This window comes from Patagioenas fasciata, chromosome 1 (assembly GCF_037038585.1).
Source record: "Patagioenas fasciata isolate bPatFas1 chromosome 1, bPatFas1.hap1, whole genome shotgun sequence".
NCBI classification, from domain to species: Eukaryota; Metazoa; Chordata; class Aves; order Columbiformes; family Columbidae; genus Patagioenas; species Patagioenas fasciata.
The window spans coordinates 108,717,783-108,743,214 of NC_092520.1; the positions used below are offsets into that span (position 1 = coordinate 108,717,783).

At 36.4% G+C, this 25,432-nt stretch overlaps 1 protein-coding gene across 4 annotated transcripts in view; it reads right to left on the bottom strand.

The window, feature by feature from the left end:
* CDKL5 (cyclin dependent kinase like 5) overlaps positions 1–25,432 on the bottom strand; it is a 130,422-nt gene that overhangs the window by 69,681 nt on the left and 35,309 nt on the right. For 3 of the 4 annotated variants that reach the window (XM_065857960.2, XM_065857945.2, XM_071812595.1), the window contains exons 2-3: positions 10,531–10,753; positions 9,979–10,013 (exon numbers count right to left, since the gene is read on the bottom strand). In XM_065857960.2, coding sequence (XP_065714032.1) covers positions 9,979–10,013; positions 10,531–10,594 — 99 coding nt within the window. In that variant the 5' untranslated portion in view covers positions 10,595–10,753. Of the gene's footprint in view, positions 1–9,978; positions 10,014–10,530; positions 10,754–17,978; positions 18,062–25,432 lie in introns of all 4 variants that reach the window. The other variant, XM_071812592.1, reaches the window with a different exon arrangement.

Below are 25,432 nucleotides of genomic sequence, written 5' to 3' on the forward strand. Positions count from 1 at the left end.
AACCCATCAGGGAAACAGATTATAGACATACACTTCAAATACAGACAAGGAAAAACAGATAACAGACTCATAGCAGTTGAAGTAACCAAGACTGAGGCTAAGGACCATCCCATAATGACAGACAACTTCTAAACACAAAATACATACAAATTATGTAAGAACTAGTTTGTCATTACCACCAGGAACCCCTCCAGAGTTGTAGTGGGGACTTGACCGGTAGTTACCCTTGTCGTCCTTCCTGCACATTGGAGATACTGCCCAAATCAGATACTGCCTAAGTGGGCACACACACACCTTTATATTTCTAAGAGTGTGGGTATAAGCCAGTGAAATCAGGAAAGAACGGGTATCGGTGGGTACAATAATTCTAGTTCAAGATCCTTCAAATATTCACCTTTTATAAGATTTACATTGCATTTTGTCATACTAGTTTTTTTATGCTGCAGTACTCTACATAAATTAATATTCACATGAGGAAGAAATTGAAGATGTTTTATCGAAGTTTTTAAGGTGCAAAGCAGCTATAAAATGGAGAGCAATGTTGATATCTGTTCCCAACAAAGAATTACATGTGCTGTTCAGAAACAAATCTTCACTTTGCTACACGTGTGGAAAAATGAAAATAAAATTCCATCAAATGGGTGATTCTTCATAATTGGTGAAGTTAAGCCATTATGTTGCAAGGTGTTAAGATTTAAAAAGGAGTTGCATGAAGATTGGTCTAATTTAGCAATCGAAGCTAAAATAATTCAGGGATAATATAACAGAGATGCAAATATACTATAAATCCAGCGGGTGTTTTGCGTTTCCTGTTAAACTAGAAGCTTAAACAGATACCCTTTAGAACACGAGAAGCTAGCATGCAATGGCACTATTCTTTATCAAATGCAAGTGGCAGATTCATCAAGCTTTATTGTCCAGGTGCAGCTAAATACAGCTAAACAGAAGTATGTGTTCTGGAGAGTTTCAGAATTGTAATATATGTAGAAGGAACAGACAGCATAAAAAAATGCTTCCAGTTCTGTGCCAACTTGTAACAATTGTTATCAGTTGAAGAAACACTAAGCAATACACAGCCTGAACAAAATGGCCTCTGTTCTCAGTCTGGCCTCCCATTGTGCCCAAAATTTCTTGGCCACCCTACTCTGATGATAGGCTTGGGTAGACTGTTAGGCTTTTAGCCGAGATCAAACACCACATACAGTATAAGTGAAATTTTAAAGTTCTTTGCATGAAATTTTACATGTTTGTACACATTTCAAACAGGTGTAATGTTATAAATGGAAACTATTGTCCTTTTTTTCACTATTTATTGTTATCCAGGTTTTGAATGAGAAGTAAATACTGCTATATTTGAGAAGTTATTACATATTGGAAGAACTTTTTTTCAAAAAGAACAGAAAGTTGTCTAGATTTTCAGGAGGACAGTCCACCAGTTAGGAGTCACACAGAACTGAGTACTGATGGAAAATTAAATTACTTTAACCAGGACATTAAGGAGGACAATTTACTATTTTAAAAACACTGTAATCTTTACTGATGGAAAAAACGTGTGTCAAGAGCCTATAGCTTTCATATGAAGTGAAACGTTGGGAAAGTTTTCACTATTGTTGTCAATATTTTGCCTCCACTGTCAAGTGTTCCTTTTCCGGGATTTATGGTTTAAGAAAAGGCTTTAAATTTACAAAATCAATTAAAAAACCCCAAGTTAATGTAACTGGTATATTCAAGACACTTGAATATGTAGCAATGTCTTAGATCAACTTGGCATCTACATATACTTTTGAAAGTCAGCTGGATGATTCTGAACATTAATGACCTTCTCGCAAACTGAACTGTGTTCTATTTTACTAGCCTTTATTTAAATACATGCAAGTATCCAGAGATCCGTGAATAACCTAGTGCTCCTAGAGCTGCTCACATGTCCTACAACTGTTTAAGAAGTCCACAAGAATCCCTCGCAGGAAAACAATTAAGCCTAAAATTTAGAAATATAATTTTCTTTGCATCAATTATGCTACACAGTAATCTGCAATTTGATGACCAGACTAGACTGCAATCCAATATTCAAGCAAGTTCACACCACTACAGATGTTGTCCTATAATTAGCCATATGTTGTTCCTTCTCCCGTATATTAATTTGCATTAACCACAAATTCCCTAGCCTGCACCACTACTTTCCTAATAACAAAACATACTACATCAGGTCTCAAATCTTCATTGAATTCAATTTCTGCTGCTGCTTCTACAAAATATTGTAGTCAGGCTCTTAACCTTTACTTTTCAGCATAACATTTTCAACTTTTTGCAAAAAAGACTAATTTGTATTGGTAGTCTTGCTTTGTGTGCTCATCACATCTACACTTGGAAGTAAGGTTTCACTTACAAGTGCATTAGAATGAGCACTACAAGCTGTTTGCAATTAAGAGCCATTAGCAGCAGTCACAGAACACGCTGCTGCAGGTCTGAATATGATTCCTGTATTAATACAAGTGTAATGATATATAATCCATTTGCAGATGGGAGTATGCAGTAACTACTACAGAGCATGTTTATTTACTGGCAATATTCCAAGGAAAAGTGTTATTTGTGGTAGAAGCAGTAACCTATCACTTAGCCAAAGCAGTACCCACAGCAGGAATTCAAGTAACATATTATGTAAAAGACTATCAGAAAGACACGCAGTTTCTTTAAGAAACAAAAGAAAAAAGTGCTACAGAGGTCTGGTTAATCTAGAGCCATTAGTGTGACAAACTGGAAGAAGCTGTGTCACTAAAAGAAATACTGATCTGAGTGTGACTGTAACAAGTTACTTATCTTTGACTTAATTTAAATTGAAAACCATCAGCAATACATTTCACATACCCCTCCAAAGGTAAGATGAATCGCTCTTACTATTTTTAACTCAGGCTCCTCTGTGTCCTCCAGTTACCTGCATTACTGGAATAATAAGGGTAAATACCTGTTTTTCTCCCTCCCCTTCTTGTTTTGAAGATCTTCTGCAGCATCAGGTCTCTATCTCAGCTTTGTGCTGTCTGAAATTCAATTACCCAACCTTACCATGGCCACACCAATTTCTGTCATCCCAATCTGTGGCACTGAAAGTAACACCCTCATGCTGTGCTGCTTTAAATTCAACACACCTGAAAAAAAAAATCTTAGTGTCCCCTTCCACACCAAGTTAGTGTCTCCCCTCTGAAAGCTCACTCTCATCTTTCCCTTACACCTTCCATTTCTAAATCAGCCTTTAGGGAGAAAGGAAAGAGGGAATGCCAGTTTTGAATACTGAATACCACCCACATCTGAGCAGGCTTCATAACATGAAAACTACAAAGGAGGAGGTAAGGGAATGGAGTATCATACAAGGGACCTTTCATGGAGCAGTCTGGATTGTCACAAAAGACTCAAAGGGAAACAACACAATCGAGACATCAGAGCAGTACTGTTCCATATATGGCTACAGATGGGCTGACCAATGTGAAAAATGAAAACCATTAAATTTAATGCATTTACTTTATTGCCTGCTTTGTACAACCTGACCATGTCCTCTGAAAGAAATAATTGCATGTGACTGAAAAAGAGAGTAAATATATATATATATATATATGTGTGTATATATATGTATATATAGATGAGTATATAAATATCAAGAGGAAATACTTGAAATACGGTATACCTGAGCAAGAAGACTGAAGACAACATAATGCAACAAAAGCCATCAGAAAATATGTGGGGCTACCTTGTTTTATCCTCTCATCCTATATAGCCTTAAAAGTGTGAAAAACCCCAAATATTTACTTCAGTTAATCCCAGGACTCAGACTTCCAAGTAACTAGGACAACACCACACACAGATATCTATTTTGTTTTCCACCAGAGTGGGTAAGTAATTTTAGAGTTGAATGGCTTCCTCAAAATCAGTACTTAAATGGTTTTTTATTAAGAGATATCTTATGAAACAACTCTTGAAAACAAAACAAAACTGCAGTAAGAAGAGACTTGGGAATAAGACTTTAAGAAACAAAAGGTAGCAATCCTGTAACACAGAGAACACTATATCCCACCGTGAGGGTGGGAGGGGAAGAGGGACCAACAACTGTCTTCAACCTGTGAGATCTCAGGAACTTGATTTGTACCCTCCATTCTGCACAGCTATCTGATGTTTGGAGCAGTATCAGTACATGTATTTATTAAACTAAGTGGAAGATGCATACAACATCAATTACATTTGAAACATAATAACAGGTTAATTGTCTGTTTCTCCCTGTCATAGATAACTGAGAGGACTGTGGAAGAGGCTCATGTTCAGGCATAGGCAAATGCCACAATATATCAATGAAAAATGAAAGCTTTAGAAACTTTCAATACCACATTAGCATCTACCCTGCATAGCAAGAAGTTATAGATGTTCATCATACATCATTTATACACACATATAGAAAAAGTGATAACTGAAGTTAATTAGCACTAATCAAGCTCGCCTCTCACTGCTGCATTCAGGGCAATGCCATGGAGGCAGAGTATTGAAGCCCGTGAAATAAATATTATATACCTAATATTTCAAACCAGAATTCTGTAAGGAATTCATTCAAAAGGTTATTCATTGGCTAATGCTGAAGTTGAAGTAAATGGTTATTAAAGAGTTAATATTATTTTCAGCACTACAGCTTGTATAATGGCTCTATTTTCCTCACATAACACTCAAGACAGTTCTCAACTCTGACCACTGCAAATATTTACTACTGGCACAGTCTGTTTTCTCCAGAAGCTCAATACAGGTCTCATGTTCACTGTACATATGGACACATGGCTTTAAGCATGGGATAAGCTAATTAAAAAACAAACAAACCAAAACAAAAAAACCACACACTCTTGGCATCATCTGTGCTAGAATACTCTGGTGATAATGACCTTCCAGTAGCACTGTACCAGTTGGAGACTGAATACTGTAGGGAGTACCACATTGTGGCTGCCCTGTTCTTAATCCCTCGTTTACATCTAACAAAGTCACTTTTAAGATAGTGAGCTAGCTGAACTTATCTGACTCAAAACAACCACTCAAAACAACCCATAAACATCCTTTCTGTTTGACAGTATAAGTGATTGATAGAGTTTTCTTGTAAGAAAATCCTGTAATAGCTTAAATAATGAAAATGAGGTAACCTTTTCTTACAGACACAGTCTGCATAGGACCCTGCAGCCTGATCAGAGGCCCATTTGATGTTGCACAACTCAAGGTTCCCAGCATCTAAAGGGATGTAAGATTACCATTAAGGCATGTAAGATTATCATTCTGTGATTCTGTGATTACCTGTACCATTTTTTACTTAATTAAAGCTAACACTATAAAGAAATAGCACTTCAAATGACAGTTCGCAGAGTGTGAGTGCTTTTCTTACTGGGATTACAACAGATCAGCAACTCCTGATGCAACACATCGTGATACAGTGGAATCTAAGACCCCGAAAGAGCTAAGCAAGATGTACAGTAGAACTATAACCCCAGATCTTCACAAGAACAGCTTCCACCTTGTTCAAGGATCTGCTTAGAAACAGCCCTAAAGGGTAAAAGAGGCCTAAAAGGGCTGGCTGTTCTTTACAGATTACTTCCTCAAAGCACAGGAACAACCCACTCCAACAGGCACTAAGCTGGGAAACGTTTCTCAGGTTGGTCAGCATTGGGAAAATGGGAATTCCTGATTGAGTTCAAGCACAAACAAGTAGTGCCAAGAGTGCATAGGTGGAGATGGGCTACTTGGAAGAATACAAAAACATTGGTTTCAAAGGAAAACCAAGGAAACTGTGACCCTGCTGCTCCATAGGAAATCTAGTAATAAAAGACATAGAAGAGGCTGAGGTACTCAAATGAAATCTAATGATGCTGTTACATATGCATATCTACTGTATTTTCTACTGCGTAAACTGTATCTTTAACAGGTAAGTAAATATTTCTTTCAGATATTGTGAGACATACACAAAAGTTACCTGAAGACAATGCAAGAGCATTACTGAAAGCTCAAACAGGACAAAACTGAATATTAGGCTAAGAGAAAATTGCCTGAAAGTATTAAGCCTATTAAGAAGGTTATTCTTCATTATTCTTCAATGCAGTGAAGTGGTCAAATGATTCTACGAAGTAGGGGTTTTGTTTCTTTTTAGTACGGAAATTCAGTGGTATTTATTTCAAAGAAAAAGGTCTAAAATGTGTCTCCTACAATAAAGAACAACCAAAGCTAGACACAGATCTAAAATAAGAGACCAGAAAAAACATCTCATTAGGCAGGAGATGTTGTACACACAAGAACAACCGGCATTACATTTCTAAATCATTAAACTGCATGCCCTCAGGCTTCAAGGACTCTGATAATACACAGTACATAGCGAGACTAAGAATAAGTCTAGGAGATTTTATAAATTTCTACAGTGCTTTTAGAGAATTTGCATCACCACACACCTTCCTGCACACCTAGCTAACATTAAAAAAAACCCCATAAATTTACACATATAAATATATGTATATAGGTATCTTCCCTTTTGCATACTTTCAGATCCTCACACAAGCAAGTCTAATAGTGGAAAAGCACGAGCTACCACACTTGATTATTTATATAATGATCAGCATAAGGTGTCTTTTTAAAATTTTTATTAACAGACTTGCATCCATATTCTTCTCAAACATTCAACTGATCCTTGACAAAAGCCTGGCTCGATAAAGCAAACCACTATGCATGCTCTGAGATTGGAACTAAAGCAGAAATGAGAATCACTGCTTTCAACCTAGACACACATACCATTAGTAGAACAGTTATGGTTTGACTGCCTGCTTGTATGTACCCTTCTCCCTCTCCAGCCTGCCCCTGCAGTGAGCTCTGCCTCATTCTCATGAATGACCCCCTGTTCCAGTGTCACCATCTTGCCTACCTAGACACAGTGTCTACTTATCTCAGTCATCCAAGGATGTATTCACCTCATTTGTACAAATGCCTCCTACTTGCAGCTACCATTTTCAATATTCACCCCCTATATACACAGTTTATTATCTCACCGTATATCAATCCCTTCTCACGCTGACTTTAATCTTAATTTTTTCTTCTAGCCTTCTTTATTCAGTGTGCCCATCTTTGGAAATCTATGGCTTCCCATAATTTTATTAATTTTAAATTACAATATTGTCCTGTTAGCTTTGTATCTGATGTCAGAGTCCTCTTAATACTTGTTCCTAAGTCCCTATTAGCAAATGATAACGCTGCATGAAGCTGCAAGTCCACTTTGCAAAGTAAAGGAGATAGTGGTTTTATTTAAAAGGCAAATATTTGACAAGTTTTCAGCAAGATTATTTTCCTCAGCTGTGATCTGACATTGAACTGTTCAAGTAGCTTTCCTTTTTCAAAAAACATAGATGAGATCCAGTAAATATGGCAAAACAGCCTATTATTATAGTTCACAAATATAAAATGTATTTCTAGTATTTTCAAACACTATGTACTCCAGTATATTCTCTTATAAAAAGTCCTCTCACTAAAAAAAAAAAAAAATACACTTTTCAGAATGACAGATCTGCTTTATCTCAACATTTTTTTGTATTAGCTTCACATGAGAAAAAGGACAGATAAACTAATCTTTACATACAAAGCAAAATTAGCAATAAAGGACTTGTGATGAAAACATGCTGTATAATAATGTAAACACGGTCATTCTAGAGGAGCCACTTCAGCTTTCCTGATAATGCTTCCTTAGCAAAGAAAACACATATAATAATGACAAGGTATTTGTTCCTTATGTCTTTCTCTCCAATTTAAATCCACATACACATGCCAATGAAATGCACTAGGGCAAAAAGCTACAAATTTATTGAAGTACTAGCAGATTATATGTTGGAAAATTGTTGCACTTAGGGCCAGCTCCTCATTTTACACAAAATTTACCCTTTTACCAATACAATGGAAATACATTGACTTAAAACAGCTGAGAAGTTGATCCTGGCATGTTGCCACTATTTATACAGAAGAAAATAAATATTTCTACATTCAAATTCTTAAACATAATTGCTAGTTTTGCAAAAAGGAAAAGCAGTATATGTCAAGGGAACATGACCAAGGATGGCCTGGTAAATATCACACATATATTAAAAATACTGCAATATTCTTTTGGTTTTATGCTGTTTCTGAACTTATGCCGTGCTGAATAACTATGCAATGCACTCAAAATTCAACTGTGCTACATGCAGACAGATCATGCAGAAGAACTTCTTACTTTCTTCATCCATACTAAAAAAAGTATGTCCATCAGCAGCCAAGTAGTAAAAAAACCCACATATACTTGTATGTCCAGGGAATTCTGTTAAGACTTCGTGAAAGTGAATTAAGTGAATTTGTTTTCCTATACAAGTAGGAAAGGTGTATTAAAAACCAGTTCCTGATCAAGGAGACCAACTACATATACCATCCTGCAATACTTTTTAATTCTTCCTTTGTTTACATGTAACTTTTCTTAGAGCATAATCTTTGCTATTATGGTTTGGTAGAAGTTACCATTTCGAGTTAATTAGCGACTGGTTTTAGGCCTCACCTAAAACCTACCCCTTTAGTTTATAGCATCTTTGATGCCACAGAATTAGAATCTTCTCCCCTTTTCTTCCTTTCTTCCCCTTGCCATTAGAAGGGTGTTCCTCTACACTTTCAGTTCTATCACACTCACTCTAGTCAATTATTAATATCACAGTCTTAAAATTTCTGTCAATAATTTGGATCTTTTCTGCCTGGATCTGGAGCAAAGAGACAGCATCTTTTTGTATCTTCAAGTTCCAATTCATATTGTTCCTCCAACTTTCTTCCTTTATAGCCACTCTTCCTCCATATGTAAAAGGAATAAGCCAAGTTAAAAAAAAAAAAGTAAATCCATCGAAAACATGCTTCTTTAAAAATGCAGTTTAGTGTGTGTGTATATATATATATACATACACCTGTGCAGTATATGTAGCGCTGCCAGTACTACTAGGAATGTGATTTGAGAAGAGCTCCCTAGCATAAACTGCATTGTCACTACCCAGGTGCCCTCAGACTATTCACCCTGCATTATTATTCTGTAACTATCCAAAAATATCCAATTTACCAAAGTAATTCTGTTGAGCAATATACTCTCCTCTAGCCAGTCAGAACTTCAGACTGAGACAGGATCTTTCCAAGTTCTCGTCTTTTTTCTCTTTTATAACTATAAATCAACAAAATATGGTAAGCCACTGCACATATAACTATATGTCTGGTGCAAAAGTCTTATGTGTACATCCTAAAAGCCATCACAGGAATGTAGGTCCTCTGCACAAAGCTAACTTCTAGAAAAAGGCATGAAACTCCATACAAAAGCTTTTTTATATCCTTGGATCACTACAAAAAAGAAAATCATTCTACGATTCTGAAATGTTTTGCTTCACATAAGTTATTTTGTTATATAACTACACTGCAGCTCCAAAGACAGCTAAATAGCTCATGTCACAGTTCCCCATTGATGAACAACAAGTTCAGATATATCCAACTTACACAGTAGTTATAATAGTAAAGATGGGTTGCCAGATTTAGTTTTTGTCTGAAACAGGGTATTTTCTTTTTCCTTTCTTTCTCTTCCAAATCAAAATCAACAACCATGACAGTCAGTGCTTTCTTACAGCAGTTTGATTGTCCAACAGCTGGAGAAATTCTACATGGAACCCCTCATGCCCCACACCCCCCCAACAGGTAAGTGCTTATATGTTAGTAATACTTCATGTATTTCAGACAAATAATTAACATCCAAAAAATGAGGATTGTTACTAGATTGAGCCATTTTGTCTGACAGTATAGCAATTAAAAAACTTAATAACTGACTGCAAGGAAAAGTCCAGCCCAGATGCCACATCTCATATGCAGTAATATCTCAGTTCTTAAAAAAATGATTGTTTCACTCAAATACAAACATTTATCTCTGACTTCAAGCAATTTGCTTACCTTGTGTCTGCATTTAAGTACAACACCATAGGCTCCTGAAACAAAGAAGAAAAGAGATAAACCACCACAAAGAAAAAAAAAAAGCAGCAAGATAAAATAGTCTTCAGTCACCTCCTGGCTATAGGAATAATATTCTTCCCAGTATTATTATCCAGAACTTGCACATATGGTTTCTGTACTAAATTTCTGTGCACTGAAAACAATTTTATAAAAAATGCTTGAAAGTAAATGGATTTTTAAATATACTAGGAGAGAAGTTAGGTAACATGCATCACCTCACTATCACTACAGAGAAATTAGTATAGTACACTTAAAAAAAAAAAAAAAAAATCTAACATCCCCTCCCCCAAACTATCCCACTTCTCCTCTTTCATCTTCCAAATTTCTCGTTCCATCTGAGAATGGAATTAGAAGAAGCTGTAGAGAATAAATTGATGTTTCTTACGATGTCCATACAAGCAATACTTGGCAAAGGAAAACTTACTACTATCAAGAGAACTGAGTCAAATCTAAATAAAATTCTAATTCATTTTTTATTAAGATACTACATACCTTCACCTACAACCCCAAGGATCTCAAATTTATTCATCACATTACCAATGTTAGGAATCTTCATCAAGACAAATTCCTCTTACGGTGAGAGCCACAAAACATGGCACAATAGGGAGCGTCCAAAGATTTTGCAAAAGGCAACTGTGAAAAGGCTCTTGGAAAAAAAAATTCCACCTCGATCAACCACACACCCTTTCTTAATTGCTAGGCAGTCAGCAGCTTCCTGGGGAAAGAAAAAAAAATGCTATTACTACCTTGTGTTATTTCAGTAAGACACAGCAATGGTATACATACAGCACACCAATATTGCCCAACGATTGTAACAGACAATTTACTTCTGCATTTATGATCAAGAGAGTTCCACAGTATGTATAGTGAACAGAACCTATGCAGAACACATCTGACAGAACAGCAGGCCTTGTAGTCCCAAACTTAGGATGTCTATTTCAGTAATAACTAACTTACATGAAGTTATCTTCTACAGAACATACAAAAACATTGATAAGAATTACCTCAGTGAGTAAAAATATACCTATAAAAGCAGTGATTACCAAATTAAAGGGATGGTTAGGATTTTTGTTTGGTTTTGTTTTTTAAAAAGTTACCCACTCCTTGATGGATTATTTCAGTGGTTTAATTTACTATTTTACTTAATTTTTTCTTTACTTGTGAGTTGTATAAGGAACCCTTTCCTTCCTCCTCCTATCTCATTTAACATTTCTCACAGAACCCTCTGTGCTATTTGTCCAGGCTTTCTGGTTTCAGCAAAGAACTAGAAGATGGGCTCCTGGGAAAGAAGGAGGAACTGCTCTGTTGCACCCACCAACCTGAGAGCAGAGCCCACACTGAGCTGTTTTGGCTTGCTGCTGGAAGAGGCTGGTGCCAGGCATGGCTGGCTGGCCCATGCTGCCCCTGAGCCAGGGGAACTCAGCTACAGAGACCTTGGAAGAACCCTGTTCACAACAGCAAAAATACTTGCAGGAAACAAAGGAACAGTCAGAAAACAAATTCTGTTTTATATTTGCACTACTCAGTAACATCACCAAATCTGCCACTTGAGCTCCCAACATTATGCATTAACAAGTCTTCCTAGAAATTACATTATAATATTCCTTCTCCACTAATATTGGTTACCATACATTGTTTTCTGCCTTACAGTCTACACAGTCTTTTTGGATCTATGACAAAACAGTGATGAAGCTTATGAGATAGTGTAACAAAAATTCAACAATAAATGCAGATGCAGTTTCCTCCATCACTCATTCATAATTTCTAAACTACTTATATCTATACAGTCCTGCAGCTTCTGAGCCACTATTTTTGGTTTTCCATTTTTAAGACTTCTGCAAGAGTATTCAGTATACATCCTATTTTTTTTATTGGGAATAAAGGTTAGATTTGCAAGCAGCTAACTCTCCTTTCTGAAATTCAGTACTACACATTTTCTTCACCTCATTGATCATGCAGTTTTGCCTTTCCACTCCATCAAAAGTAAGAGCCAAGGAAAGCTGAACTGCTTGTTACACTGCTGCTCCTGGATGCAGGTCACCTAGAGCTGCATTCACTGTGATTCCCTAGAGGTAAGAGCCTGTCAACTCACTTAGCAACGTTCATGCTCCATCAATGATACACTTCAGCTGGCCCAAAGAAACACAAACTAGCTTCTTGAATTCTCTGCAAGGTGCATCATGACTGACAGCAAAGGTAATATAGATGCACATATAAGGGGACTCCCAAAAGAAAACTGCCCTTCAGTGACCCACCTCTCCTGCACTAGCCCTGGAGCCACCTTTGTGCATAACAAGGCTGAGAGGACTTTATGAGAACCTAATCTTGAAAAGCAAAGGAGAGCTAATGAAAACATGACAAAGGGCCTGCAGCAGCAGTATGGGTTCATATCCAAACACCTTCTGCCCCAGCTCTTTTGCCACATCTCCTCAGAAAGGGCAGCAATTCAAACTAGTTATCTCCTGCAACATTAGTGAACTCAGACTAGCTAGACCCATCTAATCCCTAGACAAGATGTATATACCTGTTTGAGATCTTTGCCCTCAGAAGTGCCCGAAAGACTGAAAAGAAACTGCTAAAAGTACTTTCTCAGTGGCAGCACCCACTGAATTTTCTGGGATTTTTCTGCTTTTTTGATAGGCACTGGCCTTAAGACTGTTTTTAAAAATCACTGATTCTTGCAGGGAATCTGATAACATGAAATCAAACTCCATGAACTGCACATAGTCTTGTGAATGGCAGAGTAACTGTAATAATAAAAACAGAGAAAAAAGAAAATCTCTAAGTTTTAACTAAAAGAGTAATTTCTTGAAAGTTATCCATAGCAACAATTACATTATTCTGTAACTTACTGAAGACAGGCTAGATTCATTCAAGCTGAACAGTGGAAATAGTAAGGAAAACCTTATTCACAGCAACCACAACTTTGTTCTTTGCACTAAGCACCATACAGGTCTGTTTTAATAAGTTGCTTGCTGGCTAAAATGATAACCCTTGCAGCAGACGAAATAAGGCCATTCTTTACCTCTCAAAGGTTCTCAGTAGGGAAACAGCACTCATTCTCCTAATAATCCTTTCTGAGGCAGCCAGATTCACAACACATCAACAACTTATGAATTTAATCAACAGATCTCTGAGATGGTCTCTGTGTTACCACAGCCTTCCACAAAACATAAAGCCAATTCAGCAAGATGAAACATCATGAAATGGACAGCACAAATCAGTCTTACTGAATCCAGAACTATAACAATGTGAGGCTTCAATACAAATGTAGTTGTGCTGCAATAGCATGTAAGGCTTATATGTAAAAATCAAACCAAACACAACAAAAACACCCCAACTAACCAACAAAAAAAAAAAAAAAAAAAACCAAACAGCAAAACACAACAAAAAAAGTGCATATACATGTTCTGGGAGTAAACACAGACTATTATAGCACTATGGTATCTGATCCTTTGCATTCCAATTAAAACAACAGGGAAAAGCCCTAGCTCTTCCCCAATTTCTCTTCCTTTCACGATCATTAAGAACTCCAGAGCACCACACAAAGGCATCCAACCTAACCACTCACTCCAAAGCCTTAATCCTAAATACAAATGCTATTCATTATTTCATTATTATCAATAGCTAGGGAAAAAAAAAAAAACCACGACACTTTTTACACGGTTAGATCTTAGTAGAGACATTTAGTGAGAATTATAAAAAACGTGAGGTAGACATCTGTCTTCTCAAAATCTGAAGAAATAAAACTCTGTTCTAGAAATATACAGTTAGATTCCTGTATGAGTACATCATAAACCAAGTGTAGGGTTCATTTCATACACCAAGACAGAAAGAGTACAATTTGCACCCTGCTGAAGTCAGCTACAAACTTCTAATTGACTTCAAAGTCATCCAGTAGCTTTTAAACAGGCTTCTTGCCAGTAGGTAATATACTCTTGCTTTCCTAAAACACGAGGCGAACTTAATCTTTTCATTAATTTATTATTTTTACTCACTAAGAGGATACAACTAAGAATTTCTAGAGCCTGGATACATTTTCATCTGCTCACTAACAAAACAATGAGTCAGTAAACAAATGTAAAGAACTCATGTGTCTGTCTTTGATGGTTACACCTTAGTCCAAGCCCTGGCACAACTTCTGTTGTGCAAGGCACACAGATGAAAGGAAGCGTTAACTGCTGTATTAGTCATAATGTCTCACTACTACAGTACCTCTTCTTTGTCCTCGCCTTTATGTGTGCAGTTCTATTTCCTGAGATTTTCCAGAAAAATCCTAAGTAAAGTTACAAGTACCTGATTCAGTCTTCGAGCAGAACATAAAAGTGACAGGGTTAAGAAAATAGTTGGAGAAGTTTTTCAGGATTTATTGAGTACTATGAGGAATTGCAGATTAGGAAGACCATATTCAGTATCTGAACAGCTGTAAAGAGAAAGCTAGTAGTAATATTCTGACTTTAAGAATGCAGAGAAAAAATACAATCATTGCTAATGAAGTTTTGCCAGTCTCACTTCCGCATTTGAAAAAAAAGCTTCCACTTGGTTTCCCATTTTATGGGGGGGACAGTAGACCTTGTAATAGTTCTGGAGAAAGAGCCATCAAGATTTCATAATATGAAGAAACACGCAATATAGAAGTTGAAAATAGCTGAAGAAGAGAGAAAAAAAGCAAGTAAGCTTGCAATTAAACAAGCCGATGTTCATACTTTAAGCTTCAATCTATCCTCCTCTGCCCATTAAAAAAAAAAAAAAAACAGCTGGTGAAAAATAAATACAAAATCTAGAAAAATTCTCAAACTTGAACAAATTATGTAAAAGCAAACCAGGAAGGTTGCTTGCACAAGCTCACAATTTTAAAATTGAGCTCCAGCAAGCTTTTAGTGACATTGGTAATATCATAATTGGAACTTGACTTCACTGTTGCTTTTGTAGGAGTTGTTTTGTTCTCCCCACTTTTTTTTTTTTTTAGTAATTGTTAATATATTGAAACCTGCAAACTTGTCTGGATGAGGTATAGATCAAGGGAAGCCATTGTCACATAACTGGCCTAAAAGGCAGCATGCCAGGAGTGCAGGAGTGGGGGAAGAATCTGAACAAAGTTCCCATCCCACAGCCAGTACGTAACTAGGAAAAGGGTTGATTGAGTTCCCAATTAAATATATCTGAAAACTGAGCTTGGCAACCAGGGTACCAGTAATGATTTGGTTTGGTTTACCTTGTTCTGTGAGTGTTCTTCCTTTTGTATGCAAGTGCAGAATAAAAAAGAAATCAGCTCATCCTGGATATACAAACTAAATTCACTTCTAAAAGCTGAAATGCAGGATTCACGAGCTTCTCTAATAGCTGTGGCCAACTCAAAAAAGAGTGGGTGCTTAGAAGGATGCTTCTAAGACCATAGTGACAAATAAGCAGACTGATTATCAAAGCACTGAGCACAAAAGCAGCTCCCATGAGTCATAACAGGAGGACAGGAAAAACAATTTTTCTTCCGTTTTAGTCCTCCTCTCTGATAAGAACCTTAACAAATATGTCTGTTGTGGGTGTGACAGCTTCTTATGCACCTCATGCTGGTCCTTAAGCATGCTGGGCGGTCTTTGCCATACCTGTAGCAGCTCTGAATTAAAACCACCAGTGTTCAGAGGATAACACTAAATAGCAACTTGTTAAATCCAAAGCCTTGGCAGTTTCACCCGGTACAAGGAGCCTGAGATTTCGCAGTCACTGCTATTAAATAGAAATGCCCAACATCCGTAGTCGAAGTACGTACACATTTCTGCTTACAGAGATACATTTAGGCAAGGAGGAGCAAGAGGTTTGGGTTTTTTTTTAAATAAAATAAGGTCTTATTTCATAATACAATATCTTCCTGTGGAAGAAGCTAATATTCTTTCTCTGACACAATATTTGTAGTGGTCTCCTTAGAAGCTGGTTCTTTCATTTTAACCTTTCCTTCACTGTTCTCAGAACACCAGTCTCCAGTAAAATCCTATATTCAATTTATCATGTTGCTTACTATTTAGACACATATTATCCTTGACAATCTGTCACAGACTTTAAACCCCCAGGCTATAAAATATTACTGGCATAGCTTTTTCCTCTTTAATAATTACCCCCAAATCCCACTATTTTCAAAGAGTTACACATCAGCACGCACTTTGTGATTGAATTCCCACAACTCTGTTACAAGATTCATGCTTAGAAGATAAAAAGAAAAAAGGGTTGAGCATAAAAAAAATTTCCTACTTTACCTCACACACCAAAAAAAAAAAAAAAGAAAGAAAACCTATCTATATAAATTGAGTACATTCTGCCAAAATCCCAAGCAGAGCGAGTTCCTGCACAAGGAAAATATATTATCTTTTAGGGAACGTGTTAGAAGTAGTGAAAGGCCAGTCGGTTGAAGAACTGCTCTAAAGTTTAAGCTCAGCAGGATATTTGAGGAAAGAAAAGACCTCTCAAGTTCTTCCATCATGCTCTCGGGTCCCTCTGTTCTCTGGCAGCCTGCTGTCAGTGCACTGCCAGGTTCCTCTTCTCCACAATGGCAGCGACCCACACTACCTCTGCGCCAGCGAGCCCCACCACCCAGCTGGCAGCAGAAGACCCGGCTGCTTAAAAAAAAAGTCCTCTGAAGCATTCCTAACTGGATCAGTCACCGAATCTTTCCTACGTGCACACACAAAGGGTACTGGGGATTTAAAGAGACTGTCTCCTAACAAAAAATGGCAGAAATTCTTCTAATCTGACAAACTTTCTCCCTCCTACCAGCCCAGTTTTGCCTTCATTGTTCTAATAATAACTCCCATTCACATTCTGAAAGTCAGATGTTCCTCTCTGCTCTGGCTTTTGCTGGGATGGAGCTTTCTCATAAGAGAACAGAAAAGTGAAGGTGAATATAAAGTATTCATAAATAGCAAATGAATGCTGAAACTAAATTCTGTGAGTATTCTAATGCAGGCCAAAATAACCACAATGACTACTTTCCCTTGTAATCTTCAAAACGTATCATTAAATTGAGATTACTGGTTCACTACCTGAAGTAAACAGAAAAAAGACAACCAATAAATAAATTTTTCCTTTAAAAGGACATACCAAAGACATGGAACAAACAAAAATATGCAGGGGAAGCCCCCTGAAATGTAATACTAGATTAATAAGAAAATACAATATGTGCAAACAAACCATTATATTTTAATTACACTATAAAAAAAATTATCATTTCTTCTTGTTGTGTTTTCCAGGCAAATAGTAAGAGGCATTTTATTTAAATAATACTTAGCCATCTTTTACAAAGTTAACCTTGCAAAGAATGCCATCAAAAGTTTTAAATAAAGGACAAAAAGAAGCCACTCAATTACTAGCTATCTCAACAGCCAAAGACAAGTCATTTGAAGAATAAATTCACATTAGTATGCATGTACACATGCGGGAAACATATTCAAAGAAACAACTCAAAGAATTTTCAATATTGTTTTTTCTTTCACGAAAGTCATTACAAGTGATTAAACCACACACTGGGCAAACAGCATACAGCAGGGGCATTTGGGGGGAGTGCTGGGTTTTGGTTTGGGATTTTTTGTTTTGGTTTGCCTTTTTTTCTCTTTAATTAGAAAAAAGAATCTCTAACTCCATTAACCTCAAAAAACTTCCTTCAAAAAACCCAAAGAAATTGAAACGTACAGAAACATCTCTCCACATGAAGTTTCATCTGAATTTGAAGATACTGCTACTGTTTGAATGTGTGAAAGTCCATTACATTTGCTCCAATTTTACAGAATCTGGAGATGACAATACTGTAAAGATTTGAATGTGCTTACGTTAACACTTCAGAGAGTTTTTTAATTATTATGTCTATCAGAGTAACTGCACACTAAAACCATGAAATAAACTTTGTGTTGAGCAGAAATCCACTGCAGTTAAAGTACAGCAAGAAAGCAACTAACCTGGGATGTTAGGACAGATGCCCTCACACTGAGCCACCTAGAACACCTTCAGGTAGGGGAACTTCAGTCTGCTATGTAAATAACTGCAAACATATTGAGAAGATGTATTAAGGTGACCAAGTCAATTTGCAAAACGTGTAAACAGTTCTCTAGTGGAGAAAAAAAATACAGAAAGAAAACTACTGATTTTGTGATCTCATCTAAAAGCAGGAAAAATCAGCTTGAAAATAAAGTCAGGCAAAAGCAACAAAGACCAGAATATTATCTTTTGCACAAGATCATATGCTTATCTCCACTATTGCTAACTGCATCCGTGAATGGGTACTAATGAAGAGTTCATCTGTATACAAGAAAAAACATGCTGGGAGCAACAATTATTCATATTCATTTAGGTACCTTTTGCTTCACCTAAACACAATTTAAGTTCTATCAAAATTATAGAGAAACCAGGCGGTGGCAGGCAAAACAGGTTGTTATGATTTTCAGCTTCTTCAGAATATTTATACTCAAAAATCTCTTCAGTGATCAAAAGATCTACTTGCATCTCACACAACATGAAATAAAACTACTACAATCAGGATAGTTCAGAGCTTGGCAGCTTAAAAAAGAAATAAAATCTAGTGGTTGTGGATTTTAAACAACTAGAGCATTAGCTAAAGCAGAACATCTTTTTCAGAAAGAAACAAGTGAGCCACCTTTGTGCTTCTAAATTGGGAAGCTGCAAGCAAACTCTAGGCTAGAAAACACACTTGTATTAGAATGCTACAAGGTCGAGGTGAGTTCTGCTACCAAGAAACCAGCAGAAGAACTACCTTCAAGATAGATGAAAAGGAGCTGAGAAGCTAGTAACATAATTATGAAGGCTGACAGGCTGCCACCCTGTACATACTATCCAAGGATTGAGGTGGATCACAGCAAAGCTGAATGAGAACCCTGCAAATGGGCTTGGAGCACTGGAGAGACTTATTTCCATAAAGAGACTGTTTGACAAAACTACTGAAATGAACAGAATACTTTCCCCTGTATACCCTTCTTCTCTACACATTGAATTTAGGCTACAGTGGAGAAATTATTTGCCATTTCTAAAACTTGTTATGTCTAATTCTTTATTAAAATAATAAAATATTAAAATAATCCTATCTGTTCCATTTCTCAAACTTAAAGGACTCCAGAACATCTACTATGAAACCTAATTGCAAAGACTTGTAATCACTTACGATGTTCACTTTTCCCCTCCGACTTATATCAACTGATAGATGCATGCTTGAGTTTTGTCTTTTAATCAGATGTTAGGCTCTTTGATAAGGAAACTTTTTTGCTATGTTGAAGGCCCCCAGGTATTATTATAAAATAAGATATAAAGATGTAATGTTTGAAATCATGCTACGGCCCTCGTTCTTTCCGTGAACAGAATTGCTGTGGTAAAATATGAGTCTGGATGTAAATGAAAGTCTCACCAGATGACTCAGGAAAACTTTTAAAACATTAGGAGGCAACTTGATTCATCTCTGGAAACAGGATGTAGTGATAATTATTGTTTTTGAATAATGAGCAATGCCCTTTCAATGCCAGCCTCCATAATAACTTAAATAAAATCAAGTAATAGCTTGTCTTGCAATTTCAGCCTAGCAGCTTCCATTTAATAGTTAAAGGGAATGGAAAAATATATTTTAAATCTCATATAACATGAAAATTATTCTCATAATTGAAAGTATGGATGCGCCAAATTTCTTAACACAAATACAGCCAGTACTTGGCCTATACCTCCATCCACCACCATCAATATACTCACAAAGCATTCATATCCAGCCAACCATGCTTAACTAGCATTTTTGTCAAAAATTTGAGTATTTAAAGTAAAAGCCCAATTAAAGTATGCCACAGCCCTAGTCAACATTATTCTTCTAGAAAAAAACAAAACCAAAAACATTTCTTAACTAAATAGAGAAGTTTTCTTCTCAAAGGCGTGAGCTAACAAAAAAAAAAAAGTGAAAGAATAGTGTTTGCAAGATATTCACTATAATTTAAAGTGAAGAATTATCCAGATTAGAAGTTCATATTTCAGAGGAAAAGTATTTAAATGCAAGCAGGAAAGGGCAGGTGCGTGGCCTTTCTCCCAAGCAGAATGCTTCACAAGTGCCCATAGAGCTGCTCTCCAGTGTGCTGACAGCTTCTTGCAGGGGAGACTGCCACAGCAGTAAAATTATGTCTGGATATGTGACTCAAAAAAGAACCTGAAAAACAGGTCTTGAGAAAGGGAGATGCATCTAAACAGCAAACAATGTTGGCAGGCCTACCAAAGGTAAGGTAATTAAAAAAGAAAAGCTCATGATCCTGATTTTCATCCTTCATGTGTTTCTCTGTCCTTTGAGTCTTCTATGTTTAATTATGGAGCATGGAGAGTTGGGGGAGGAGAAAGGAAAAAAATAGGGAAGGCAGTGCTCCTGGCAAAAGGCAAGAGGGGTAGGTGAGGGAGGAAGGGAAGGGAAGCTGCTTCAGAGAGTCACAAAAGACTGTGAAAGGCTGGCATACAGGTAAGTTCTGGAATGAAAGAAAAGAGGACAACAATAATATTAGGAGAAGATGCTCTAGATATGAGTGATGAGCTCATCATGAGAACTGAGATTTATTTTAGTCTACAAAAAAAAAATACCAACTTGCAGCACCCAAAATTCACTATTTGCATAGCTGACTTTCCTGTTTCTAATATATCTAGTTACTTCTTGTACAAACTGTCTTGTAACGTTAAGGGAAACAGAAGTAACTTGGGAGATTCAAACACAAAAAACTACTCTCAGGAAATCATTATTATTTATTTCCTGAGAAAGTAAAAAAAAATAATAAGAAAAAAATTTAAAAATCAACATGAAGAAAATAGGGGCTGGCAGCAGTATAAGCCATACCATATTTTAGAGGATTAAAAAGAACTTCCCAAAGTTCAGTTATACCTAGTGATGGAGGCTGCAAGGGAGTACTGAGGTGAAAGACTCTTTAAATCAAAAAGATGCAACAGCCATCTCTTGTTTACAGTAAGCAAGTTGGACAAAAGCATATACATGTGATGACAGGCCTCAATATTGGTCATCAACTAGGACTGAATGGGCACATATCAAGACATTTCATCATCCACCACAGGCAGTAATCACAAAGCAGCAACACACCAATCCTGTGCCTAAACCTTGCACATCCAACCAAAGAAGCCATTGCCCAGCAGGTAAGAAGACACGAAGCAAGATGACAGTTCTAACCACACCATATTATTTCCTTCCACTAACATTTTCTTTGTGCCTTTCTAATGCTGGAAGGGTAATCTCACTTTCCTTTGTAAACCAGGTAGAACGTGGGATATGCTACTTACTCAGACAAAAAGTCTGAAATAATGCTTGTAATCTTCTTTGGATTATACCACTTTTTTGCTGCTGAGACCACCTACAGCACTAATTTAAACACAAGTTTAACACTTGGGACTTCTGTGGTGCTAGATAGACATTTCCTATTCCCACCTATTCATACCACAAAAAAAAAAAAAACAAAAAACCACCACCAACAACAAAAAACACAAAACCAAAAACCCAACCAAATCAAATGCAATCCACCAAACCACAAATTATAGAGCTTAATACCTACTGCTAGAGAGAGATTTTTGTAACATATAGGAGACATCCCTCCCATCCCCAATGAAAGGATAATCGAGTAATCTAAGAGTCACCATCCTGAGCTGGAATTTCAAACATGGACATGAAATGCATTTTATAGTCTATTTGCATCCATTTTTCAACTGATCAAAATACTTAGTAGTTTAGAGTAACTCTATTTCTCTGCTTGCATGCTCAGATTTTTAAAGAAGCAAAATACTTTCAAGACAATTTGCAGAACAGAGTTTTGCAAGAAATCACAGCTACAGCATTTTTTCCCACTGAAAGGTATTTACTAGACTGCAGTAATTCTCTTAGCACTTTTAAAGCTCGAAACACACCTTCTGTTGAATGCTATGAGTCAGTTTTAATGACAGTGTTATGTTCTATTGCTCTGTAGCTTATGCAAGAGAATGAATTTGCATAAAGTATCCAACTTTAGAAGCCACCTTCTCTTCTCTATTGTTAATACTGAATAATGGTAAAAAATAGGCTATATCGCCTGCATGCTTTCTTACTGTTTTAAAAGAATAAATCTGATTAGCTGCCTGTAATGTAAAATGGACATAACATTTGTTATTGTCACTTTATGGATATGTACTCTCCCCCACCCCCAAAATCCATTATACAGAAAAAATTCAAAGAGTACTGACAGTTTTCATATTTAGTAACATTTCAAAATTTTCGTCAAATGTTACTTGATTAGTGTTATTCTTTTCCCTTACCCTGCTTGCAGAAGAATTCACAGTATCTTTAAATTTCTTCATTTGAAAGAAAAACAACAGTTAACTTCACAAGGAGGAGGATAAAACAGCCCAACATGCTAATCCGGGGGGGGCGGGGAGAAGTGAGTAAAAATTAACAACTACTTCATAGATTAACTTTTGAAGACTGTCACTGCTGTCATTGGGGAGAGTATGCCATAGCTTTGCCTTTTTCGAGAAATTCAACAAGAAAAAGTTACAATGTGATATCTCTCAGCAAACAATGGTCTAGTCTAGATATGCTTTCTTTCATTTGCTTTGTCCCCTCTCTCAAAATGCCCCAAGCCTCCGGCCTCACTAGAAAAACACATTATACTAATGTTGGGACATTCATTTTTTGATGGAAAACATGACTGTACGTTGCTCAGCTTGACAAAATAAGTGTTTGGCCAATTTGTTCCAAGAAATATGACTGGCAAGTTTTGTAACTGGTTCTCATGCAAATCATCAGCCAAAATCCCTCGTAAATATACCCGCAAATAGCTATAACATACATATAAAGTTAACGGGTTTTTTTAATCTCTACATATATATACTCACACAGAGAGTTGTACATGTGCATGCACCTACTTTGAATGACAGGTGACAAATTCCTCTCTCCAGTAAATTTACTTTCTTAGAACTTCATATAAATTATCATCTTTCTTTTCTTTATTGAAAATGAATCTGAATAAATTAGAACACCTCTTCTCCTCTCTCTACCTTCCAGAAATGAATCATACATAAGCCAAAAGCTTCCTCCAAATCAAAACTTACTCTCTTTTTAGCACTTTTAAACAGACCACGCATGGTCCAAGCAAGAAAAAGATCATTTATTTCGTATTTTTAACTTAAGTTCACAAGTTGAACTCTGCAAGAATGAAGAAAGGGTCTGATGGATATCTTCCTCCATGGTTAGAAATTCTGCTATAAAAGGCTAAGCCATTGCAGTAATAAGTGATACTTTTTTCAGTGCACAAAAAGCACCAAGAAAACCAAGAGAAAACCAAATCACCCAGACACCTGTGGACTGGAATACCAATATCGACAACTGCTTTCTGAATGCTGTACATACAAAAGACTTGTAAAATAAAGCAACACTTTGGACTGAAGAAACAATATATTTAAAAGCCTGTCAAGATAGCAGTTTCTGAATTAACACAGGATCTGCACCTGCAGGAGGGTCTAACAGATATGCCGATCACTCCACTATCTGCTAGAATCTGAGTAGCAGGTAAAAGATTGTTGGAGAACAATATTCACTTTAATGAAGACAACTATATGGAAAACGTGAACTGTCTCCAGCACTAATAGAAGCAATTTCTCAAAATATGAAGTATGTCACTATTGCCTTAAAATGTGAAAGCAGATTATACTGACATTTATATTAATTTGCAATTAAAAATGGACTTTTCAGATGCAAAATCTAATACCATTCTTATCTTGTTTGGAGGTGTGAGGAGGTGGTATCAGCCCTCTTTTACTTATGTAAAAGCAAGCTTCTCCTGTTTTTTTTTTGAATTCCCTTAGAAGAACTTCTCCTTATAGTGCTTGAATCTGCTCCAATAATAAGTTCTCAATTCACTTCAGAAATACATTCTAGTGCTTGAAGTTCAATTAATTGGAGGGGGGAGGAATCCATCAGCACATTTTCCAGCTATTGGAGACTTGTTTCTTGGCAAGCTGAGAACTTTAATAATTTTTTACCGTTAGCTTCAGTGGTGGTAAAATGCAATGATCTTATTTCTAATTCAGCCTGTAAGCAGCAGGGGCAGCTAAGTAACACTACAAATAGAACACGGAACGTGGTTAACTTCAGGCATTCTGGAAGACTCCCCAGCACACATCAACACGTACATCCATCACACAAGAAAAAGGTTAGGAAAATATTCAATTCAAGGTTCACAGATATTCATATGGCAAACAAAAGCAACTATTTTAAGTACATTGAAAGAAGTACTGATGGACTTTTTCTAAATAAGGTTATGTTAATTTGTGTTCAGTAAAGAGTTTTATTATTAAAAGACAGAATAACAAATGTCATCATTAAGAAGACAAATGTATTTGCACATAGAAACCTGAAGCAATGAGATCTTACAATACGTGATTCCAAAAGCAAAAGATACACCTTGCCATCAAAAATATTTTGCAGCCTCTTGTTTTGCAGGAGAAAAGGGAAATCCCCCTCCTCAGACACACTGTACACAGGCCAGCTCTGTTCAAAGCTGTTTGTAAACTTGTGCCTAATACCTCAGCAAACATACTGAAATGAATATTTAGAAAAACTAAGAAGGAGAACTAGTATTTAACCCAGTTTCAAGCATCCAATTAAAGTTGCAAGCCATTAAAATTTCAAAGTTCAAGAATTTAAGAGACTAAAAGTTCAGGCATAATACAACATGTATTTTAGATATAAGAGTTATAGTCAGGTGTCCATTAAGCCAATGCAATTCATACAAAACCGCCACCTAATTTAATTTATGTCCTTTTAGCAGTCCTTTGCCTGATTTAAGTTTATCCAGCTTAGTTTATATAAACTGTGTGGACATGGAACGTTACAATTTTAATTTGGTAAGAAAAACATGCTTTTAATATGTAAAGCCTGATTTATTTTAATTTCTAACCTAATTAGTCAAAAAGAAGATTTGCAATGGTAGATTTACACTAAGCTACAAAAAAAATCAAGATTTTCTGCAATAATATTTCTACAATATTTAAGGATATCAAAAATATTTTAAATAAAATTTACTGCTATGAGAAGTCAAATTTGTCTAGTACTGAAATATCCTTTTTAGTAAGATTATGTAAACTACTTTGGTTTGTAGGTTTTTTCTAAGCCACCACAATAAAACTATCAGCCACTGGTGTGTTCCAGTTCATTCACAGGCACTGAACTACAGTATTCGCTGTCCTCACCCACCCCACCCAAAGTATGACTGTGTTGATCTCAAAACATCATTTCTCCATATTCACAGAGCTTCAAGTACAAACAGGAGAATAAAAAAAAAAACAAACAAAAAACATACACACACAAAAAGAAAAAAAAACACAACCAAAGAAACAACCAAAAAAACCC